At 45.5% G+C, this 10,000-nt stretch overlaps 2 protein-coding genes across 2 annotated transcripts in view; one reads left to right on the top strand and one right to left on the bottom strand.

Moving 5' to 3' along the window:
- Positions 1-4,731, top strand: part of cacna1g (calcium channel, voltage-dependent, T type, alpha 1G subunit) — a gene marked incomplete at its 5' end in the record, with an annotated part of 158,917 nt that extends 154,186 nt beyond the window's left edge. Inside the window, 2 exon segments of the mRNA XM_083687132.1 lie at positions 1-167; positions 2,836-4,731. The exon segment at positions 1-167 is cut by the window's left edge and continues 3 nt beyond it. Of these exon segments, the coding sequence (XP_083543258.1) occupies positions 1-167; positions 2,836-3,843 (1,175 nt within the window). The 3' untranslated portion in view covers positions 3,844-4,731.
- wbp2 (WW domain binding protein 2) overlaps positions 1-10,000 on the bottom strand; it is a 294,959-nt gene that overhangs the window by 116,240 nt on the left and 168,719 nt on the right. The gene's annotated exons all lie outside the window — the stretch shown is intronic.

Here is a 10,000-nt window from a genome sequence, read left to right as displayed (position 1 = left end):
CTTGTAGCTCGCTCCGGCCCCAGTCAGAGGAGGGTTCCAAGCAGTTGTCTGTTCCTACGGATCTCTTCAGACCCATCAGTCCCCACAGCCTCTCTGACTCAGAGAGTATACCCCGGCTCCCACCGCCCCGACACACACACACACTCAGCCGTACGCTCCGCAGACAGGTGAGACACACACACACACACACACACACACACACACACACACACACACACATCTAGGGGAATAGGTTACAGTATACACCTCAAATTCCATCATTGTTTTTCTCCCCCTGTTCTCTGTTTCTGTGATGATGACAACTGTATGTGTCACGTACTGTGAACCTTTCTTTCCTCGCGACTGGCCTCATTCTGCTCTTCTTCTCTCTTCTCTCCTTCTCCTCCCTCCTTCCTGTGTGTTCTGTATGTGTTAACAACTGATCCACCTTCTCTCCTCCCTCTCCGCCTTCCTCTCTGTCCTGTCTGATCTCAGCTCAGTGTGGTTCAACAGCCACCAGACCCCAAGCTGTTGCATAAACACAGATACTCCTGTTTCTGAAACAGTGACACGGCATCTCGTTTCAGAAACACTGAGCTTCCCTATCTCGCTCCCCCTTCCCCTTTCCCAAACACACACACGCACGCACGCACGCACGCACGCACACACGCACGCACGCACGCATGCACGCACGCACGCACACATACACAAACACCCACCCACCCACACACACACAGACACAAACACACACACACACACACACACTTCCCTCCCTTTGACCTGTCCCTCCTCCTTATTCCCCATCCCCTCGTCTGTCTCTTGCTAACCATCACCCACAATGCATTTCACCTGGGGCTCGATAGCAGGTACATGCTGGAAATAGACCGATGTGGTTGTTCTGTATAGTAGAACCTACAGTACAGTTAGATGCTTCAGTCCTCACAGTATTAGAAGGGGCATAATGATTACACAGATCGTCAAGAAGCAACAGCAACTACCTACTCTCACCACGGCACTTTATTATTCAGTTGGTGATTGATCGAATGTATTTTAGTCAGATGATATCTTACAGTAGCTTGGCTCAGAGGTGAAGACTTATAGACCAATATACAGTGTACTAATACGTCCACGCCAGAGGAGGCTGGTGGAGGTAGAAATCGGAGAGCAGAGGCATTGTAATGCATGGAATGGAATGAGAAATGGGATCAAATACGTTTTTACCTCCACCAGCCTCCCCTGTTCTGCACACACACACACACACACACACACACACACACACACACACACACACACACACACACACACACACACACACACACACACACACACACACTCACACACACACACACACACTACATAACTCAGGGGATGATGTCAGAAATATCCGATGTCAACTACTGTATCAGTTCTGTCTATATACTATTTGACCACATTTTATACACTTAAACATGGTATTGTTTTAGGGCACTTGATCATTTCGTGATAGAGCTATTGTATGAAAACAACCATTGGGTAGATCAAAAAATAAACTATAATACAGTCGTAGCAGGGGTTTGAATGTTACCACATAGACAAAGGAACATTTCTATAAAAGCAGGTTGTTAGTTAGAACACCTTTTCCTGACCTGACTCCCACGTATATACAAAGAATGAATACTGTAGGTATCTTAACACTGCCTCAATCAATTGCCTTACTCAGAGTCAAAGCATATTGTCCTTTTATGTTTCAAAACATACTGAATCTAGGTGCAGTCCTTCACAACATATATATAACATGTAATGCAGTATACTGTGTTCAAGTGACTGATAGTTGTAGTGTTATGACATGGGGAGGCCGTGGGTGTCTAAACAACCTGTGTCCACTAGATGGCGCCATAGTCACATCATCTGTGCTGCTGGAGGGAACTCATGATTATGTATGTCCCAACACTCTTACATGGCTTTTTCTCATTGTATATTCAAACTATTTCCATCCTCTGGCATTTACTGCCCAAGTCTTTTCAGATCAGTGAGCTCAAACGAGAGCGTGTCAGGAGAGGAAGCCATATGAGGGTATTGGAACATTGGATGTGTGTATGGTTGTGTTGACTAACCCGTCCTCTCCTGTAGCTACATACCCTTTGCCCTTCACCCACCCCCCTTTTCTATATCCCTCAGAGGAGAATTAATGGCCTTGGTATCTCATTTCTCCCCTGACACCCACAGTAGGCACAGGGGGCAAATTGGGCGATTAACTCAATGCAAATGTGATCATCATATTCTGATTTGAATCCATAAAATGAATACAGAAGTTTCTCAATAGGACTCAGAGGAGCCATCTCATGTTGAAAGTTGCTCTGTCATAGTCTATGACTCTCTTAAACCCAAATCGGAAACCCCCCCCCTGGGAGGGGGTGGGGTGTGGTAAGGGGACTGGGGTATGATGGGCAAGGGTCTGGGTATTGAGTGGCTCAGAGTGCAGTGTGCCATGCAGTGCTCTTCATGCCCCTCTGTCCTATTGGCTGTTGTAGAATGACAACGACAGCGATTGGCCAACTGTGTTAGTGGTACATGCTGTAGCCCAGAGAGCTGCACAGCTGTGACCTACTGTAATACACCACTTTGAGTCCAAACCTCTCTGTATAAAGGTTTCCCTGTATCAGAGAGAGGCAGAGAGGGCATCGGGAGCATGCTGGTCTATCAGTTAACTCTGACTCTCCTATTGGTCATCCTCACCCTGTCACCTCACACTAACCAGTCTCCTCCCTCTCACCCTTCCATGTCCCCTTAACCCCCCCAACCTGGGTCTCACCCCTCTCCCTTACCTTACCTACCTACCCTTTGCCCCCCTCTTCCCCCCCTCCCTCCCTCCCTCAGGTGGCAGTGTCCAATGACTCTCAGGAGGCCCTGTGTTCAGATGGAGGGGAGAGTGAGGAGGGGGTCCTGGATATGGCCTCTCTTGGCCTTCCTCCTTCCTCCTCCTCCTCCTCCTCCTCCTCCTCCTCCTCCTCTTCCTCCTCCTCCTCCTCATCCTGCCATCAGCAGCCTGCTCTCCGTTTGGTCCCTGCCACCCCGGGCGCCTCCCCCAAACCAGCCCGCCCCAGCAGTGTTCACACCCAGCAACCCCACCACGACCAATACCACCTCCCCCATTCCCCCTCCTCCCCCTCACCCCCCTCCTCACCCCCCCCCCTCCCCCCTACGAGACCCAGGAGGCAGGAGGAGGCCTCGGTGGACCAGGAAGTGTCCCTCATCACCCGGGCGGGGCTGGCCAGCAGCGGTGACGTCATCGGGGTTGGAGGGCTGGGGTTAGAGGTCAGAGGTCATGAGGGTTACCCAGGTGAGGGTCGCGGGCCGTGCCTGAGGCAGCTGAAGAGGTTCCACAGCGTCGACACACAGGGCCGGAGCGTTCTCCTGCCCCGCCCACGACCTTCTTCCTGGTTGGACGACCCGCGCCGCCACTCAGTGGAGGTGTGTTCTTCCATGGAGTCCAGTCCCCAGCGCAGCACCACCTCTACTTCCTCTGGGTTCGTCTCACGTGCAGACAGCCTCCAGATCCAGACCCAGACGCCCTCCACCCAGACCAGCCTCCCCTCACCCCGACGCAAGAAGAAGATGAGCCCCCCCTGTATCTCTGTTGACCCCCCTGATGGACTGGAGCCCCAGCCTGCTCTCCACCCAGCCCTTGGGGGGCTGGGGATGCCCTCGCCCCTGCCCAGCCGAGATACCTGCCTGAGAAGAAGGGCCCCTTCCAGCGACTCCAAGGACTCGTTTGATCTGGGGGTCGGGGAAGGTTTGAGTCAAGACGGAGGGGTCTCAAACCCCAACCCTAAGCTTTTGACTCTGCCCAGTTTCTCCTTTGAGAAGACAAGCTCTGAGCACTGAACACTGACATACAAACACAGAAAAATGAACTACACACACGCACATACACACACACACACACACACGCACACACACACACACACTCAAACACACGATGCACTTGGTGTATCTGTGATGGTGATAGTCCTAGTAATAATGCCGTAGAGAGTAATAATGGTGAAACTACAACAAGCGGTAAAAACATCCTTGGTTTCATGAGGAGTACAGTACTGTAGTAGTGTGACCATCCTTTGTCTTTGTATTGTTACTGCCAAAACAAGAATACACAAAAACAACACAGCATACCGAAGACGAAACAAGACCATAAACATGACTGTTTCTCTTCCACCACGCCTGCACGCCATTGGCTGCAGGTTGATCCCATGACCTCTCGAGAGACGTCAGCACCTGGGACTTTGGATGGTGCCCCCTGTGGCTGCCGTTGGGACTGCCTGGTGCTGGACAGTTGGACTTCACCCATACAGGGGCAACAGTAGAGGTACAAAGCAATATGAACGTTTTAGAGACACTATTTTCTTAAATTATTGGGCCATAGTGTTTGTACAGGATGTAGAATTTTTTAATTTCATTATATTTTTATTTTGGTGTCTTTTTGGTGGTTTTTCATTTTCTCCAGTTTGTTTCAATGTTCAAAATGGTTTGTTTTGTTGTTTTGTTTTTATTTTTTCACCATAGGATATTTTTAGCTTTCTTTATTTACTGAGGAAAGTGAACATTTTTCAAAGTGCTGAGAAACATGTATTTGTAGGAATAATATATATATAAAAACAACTCATTCAACTGAGCTTGGATTTTTAAGCACAAGCAATACACCACCGTGGTTTGAATGTAGGGAGAAGATTGGGAGGAGTGTATTTGATGATGTTTACACGATAAGAAAACATTTAACTCGAGGGTTGTGTTTGAAGTTTGTATTGATTGGATTAAAACCTCTGAGATCTAGTTTTTGAGAGGGTTCCTGAATACGCACCAAACAAGACCGAACCTGTGAATCCCAGACATAACATTCAGTTCATTTGACTAGAATAAACTTAAAGGAAGAGAGGTTGTCATATCCATGTCTGGGTACTTCACAAATGACATCACAAGTCATGACAGACAAGGAGTTATAACTCTAAGTGGTAGACCCAACACAGTGTCCTAATTAAAATTGTGTGCCTATACACACTTAACGCATTCCCAATTGCGTGTCCTGGTTGACGCATTAGCGAGATACGTCAAAAGGTGAAGCTGAGATGTGTGTCTTTAAAGTTCTGGACAGATACCTCACCCAACGCAATCCCTCTGGGCTCGGGAGATGGGCTCAGTCCACCACATCTGGAGACATCCCTCTGGAACCACTGAGAGAAGAAACACTCACATCACCTTCCAACACGTTCCTCTGTAGCTATGCGCTAACCCCAGTCTTCCTTGATCAATGCCCAGTCAGTCCTGCTTCTTCAAAGCCTAAGGATGGGCTCCAGCACAGACGACTCACATCTCGTAGACGCCTACAGCAAAGCACTTCTCCTTGGGGTAGTTCATGGGAGGTATTACACCCTCCTATTGTTGTGAGGTAGTTGGTGCCATTGTTAGTCTGAGGTAGCTGTACAGTAGGTAAAAATTAAAGCATTACATTGTTGCAGTGACTCATGGTCAATAAGCAATGTCCCTTCAGCATTGATAAGATTTAAAAGTTGAGGTTCTGAGGTTGTGTTTAATGCTGGAGGTGTTGTGTGAAGTTGTTCAATTTAGTGAAACATAAAGCGGAATAGGTTGCCTGTGTGTCAGATACAGTTTTTCCCCCCCAGGAAAATAAATTAGTCTCATGACCGCAGCGATTCCCGGTCTCGGATTCCCGGTCTCACCCATAACGTCTGACTCATCTCTTGCATTGTGGGTAAGGATGCCCCCAGGTAAGTTGTCACTGGATAAAACATTGGTGAATCTTTAAACATGTCATAGACGAGAACAGTGAAGTATCTAATCAGATAAATGATTTTGAATTGAATGCAAAAGTATGACACATGATATCATAGGGTTCCCATGGTCCTTGAACAGTCCTGAAAATAAGAATAAGCCCTTGATAGTCCTGGAAAATAGTCCTTGGAAAAAAGAGTCCTTGAAAGTCGTTGAATCTTTCAAATGATTGCCCTAAATGCTTCGATCGGGACCCTGCAAAGAATGATACAGTCCATAATAAGAGATGTAGATGTTCAGTGGAACCACAGGAAGCTTGACATGCCTTCTGAGTATTGCACAACATATTGGACCAGGACGATATTAGACCATTGGAACTAAGTCGTATAAGGCCTTTATCGCAAAAATGTCAATGCCAAAGAAATAAAAATCAGTTAGTATTGGAGTCCCTACTTTTTATTGACTAGCCAGTCTCTGAAAAGTCTCCAGCATGCAAATTGCATGTGTAGAAAGAGGTTTTGGAACCCTGTATCAGCACCCCTGCAGAGACGGGACCTAAAGGTCTGTTTGAGAGTTGGTGAGAAAGTTTCTTTCACAGGTCTTTGATCCCCAGGGAGACATGCTGTGACTCAGTGAACCGCTTTGCCACTCCTTGCTACTGTCGTCACACACCTCTGCCCCAGAGCAAAAACCATTACGGTTGACTTTACATTTCTTCTCCTTTATATTCCCCTCTCCCCTCTCTCTCTCTATGCTCTCCTCCCTTCCTTCCGCTCTCTCTTCACTCTCGCTTTCCCCTCACTTCCCTCTCTCTCTATCCTCTTCTCCCTCATCTTAACACGTCCTGAAAAGCAGCAGAGAGCCCAGATGGAAAGATAAGCTAGTTATGTTTCGGTAAACAACCATCACAGCCAGCTTGGCATTTATATTTTGTCTCTGTGGGTCTGCTAACATATTATTTTGCTGACATAACCTCCTTCATGTCTCAGCTAATCAGACTTGTCAGACTTTCCATCCAGAACTGGATCAGTGAAATCCACTGCACCTCATGAGGAAACAAAACACAAAGCGTCTCAGAACCACAATAACCAAATTAACATGGCTTCCAAAAAACACCTAGAGTCCCCACTGTGGTGTCACTGGGAAGGCCAGTTGGAAATATTAAGTGATAACAAATAACATGAAGCGAGAAAGTAACGTGTGTGGAAAAACAAATGGAAGGTTTAAATGGGTCCCGGCTGAATGACTGCAGACTACTACTTTTGTTTACCAGTTCAGGTCTGTTTCTGATGATTACACAGGCCTTCTGGGATTTCATCTGAGATGTGCAGTTTGCCGCAGAGCGAGTGTGTTGACTGGGCCCAGAGTAGCCCTCCGCTGGGCTGTGGCTCGGATGTGGCGCTGGGAAGCGGGAAAATCCATTCTTCACGTTCTAATCGTGGACCAGGGGCTGGATCGATGGGCTCACCGAACACCGGACAAACAACAACAAAAAACACTCTCCATGGGAGTAGGAGAAGTACACAAAGACTCACCAGAGGCATCATGCATCAAAGGACACCATGCTGGTTCTCAGTTTCTGTAATGCAGTACAAACAATACAAAACGTATCGTTATTTGGCTTATATAAACCATTATTTCAACAACTACTGCATCTGCAAACCATTTGTTTGTTTACCATGCTGCAATATGTTGTATATTATAAGATGCAGACTACTTTCATCTCTAATGCTGCTACTCCCCCCCCCCCCCCAAGTCAAAGTGCAGATTATAAGCATTTAATCTTAAAAGGGTGGCTTTCAGCAGATCAAATATTTCAAATTCTGCTTTATTATTTTGTTTTGGTGAGTAGAAATGCTGCCGACCAAAAAGTCTTCAAGGATTAATTCACCCAATGAGCTTTTAGATTAAAAGAAGAGAGATTTGTTATGTTGTTGCTTTGGATAATTGGTTGGTCTGATAATTGACCTTATTTCAGTTGATAGGACAAACAAATTGTTTTTGTTTTTCCTGCGTGTGCCTGGTGAGAGGGTTTGCAAGTTAAATAAGAATTAACAAAGTGTTAATTTAGATAAGATAATTATCTAAATTAATTAATTTAGATAATTATCTAGCTTTTAGATAATTAGCCTAGTCTTGAATAAAATATTGAGCAATTACTATAAGCTGATAGAATAGCTGCTCAGAACCGGATGGATATAAGACTTATTTAGGCAGCTTGCAAGTTGGTCACAGCTGATTCAACAAAGGTTGAGAAACGCTGATCTAGACCAGAAGAAGAACTTTCCCATACAAAATGTAAATAAATATTTAATATGATGTTGATGCTAATTGCTAATAGCGAGAGGTCAGCTTAGTGCACCGAGGCTTTCCAAGTGGAGTCCCAAACACAGACGTTGCCAGACTGAGAGAGACCCAGTCTGAGTCAGAACCTTTCAGGCTACAGGAGCAAATGGTGCAGTGCCAGTAAACATTCCCCATTCCCACATGCTGAATTAAACTCACAGGAGAGAGGTAAAAGTACTCTAATTCCATTTAGTGCATTATTGGGTTACCTCAGATAGCAGTTTTTCCATGAAGCAGAAGACAGGACAGACTGGCCCTGCTGTGAAGTAATTGCAGTGAACGAAACCCTCCAACACACCTACAATATCTGGGTTACATTTACATTTACATTTACATTTACATTTATGGCACTTAGCAGACGTCTTTATCCAAAGCGACTTACATGAAATACATTTGTTTAAGCAAGTGAATCATCTATCCATCAGTCATCATAAGATAAAGTAATCAATGCTCAGACCAGGGACCATAGGCAGTCACAATGCGAGAAGAAGGATTATTTAAAAAAAAAAAAATATTATTATTAACAGGAGAGAAACTTGTACAGGGGGTAGTGGGGGTGAAGAGGTCTTTAGGAGGGGCCGTTAAAATGTAGCCTGAAGAGATGGGTCTTCAATCTACAGCGCAAGATTGGTAGTGACTCTGCAGTCATGACAGCAGTGGGAAGCTCGTTCCACCAGCGGGACGCCAGGACAGCCAGGACCGCTCAGAGTGGTGAATGAAACTCTTCAAACATTCTGTGATAACTAGCATTGCTTGACAACAGCCACCAAGCCCAGCTTTTGCCAAACTCAGTTTCCCTGATAGTCATGTTTTATCAGAACCAAATCAAAAAACTATCCTGACATCTACAGCCCCATGTGTTGATGTCTGGACTCAGATACCTATGAGATTTAGAGAAAGATCAAACTGAATGTGAACATCACTCAGGCCTTATCACTGATGTCTGAGAGGAGAAAGGCTTAGGGGAGTTCAGAGATTCAAAGGCAGTCGTCTGGTTAGAGGTTCAAAGCTATTTCTGTTGAAGGTCATTGTTAAGCCCAAAGGTATTCACCACAGTTTGTCTGGTATAAACCAAGATCAAAGACATGAACATATGGCTTAATCCTAAATTTCTGGATCAAAAAGACAAATCTCACTAGGGCCTTGGGAGAACATGATGGAATTTAAAATGCCAATCACCTCAGACCGAGGAAGGAATCATGTTCTTTTAAGTTGTGTAATTTGTGAAGGTAGCTAGTGACTCAAGGGCTATGGGGTGAGCACAAGACCACTAGGGACCCAAAGGTGTAGTGCATGCACATACAGGGAGGCTACAGGTCTGAGATGTGTCCTTCACAGCAACTGATAGGTGACATACTGCATAGATAAAGACTGGATAGGGTTCCACCATGTTGCTTTTACTGATGAAGTGGTTGAGGATCAGTGGTCCCCAAGGAAAGGATCATGCAAAACTAAGGGCTCCGCTGTCCTCACCTACCCTTAAAGCATGCATACACTGTTTAATCATCATTAACTAACTATTATAATTGATATGAAGCCAAAACAAACAGTCAATCAGTGGTAATGAGAAATCATGTCCTTAATATTAAATTAGGATTCAAGGTGACTGTACACTCTCCTGAAAACACACAGCGTAATAAAGCACTGTAAATCATTTAATGATTATTCATACTTTTATTAATATATTGCTGTGTCATGCATTAATCAAAGATAGGATCGTGAAATAATCTGTCATCCAGCTTTATGGTGTCAGTGTAAGTGTCTCAGTGAAAATATTGCTGATGTTTGGGAGCAAAGTGCAAAATATGATGAACGTCTGCCCAGTGTGAAACCAGTCACTAGTCCCTTGTCCTGTCCTACTGAAGGAGTGGATGGGTTTGAACAACACTATGAGTCTTGACCATTTGGCTCT

The sequence above is a fragment of the Argentina silus genome, assembly GCF_951799395.1.
Source record: "Argentina silus genome assembly, chromosome: 16".
Classification (NCBI taxonomy): Eukaryota; Metazoa; Chordata; class Actinopteri; order Argentiniformes; family Argentinidae; genus Argentina; species Argentina silus.
Note: the sequence above shows the minus strand (reverse complement) of the source record. Positions and strands in the feature narration are given on the sequence as shown.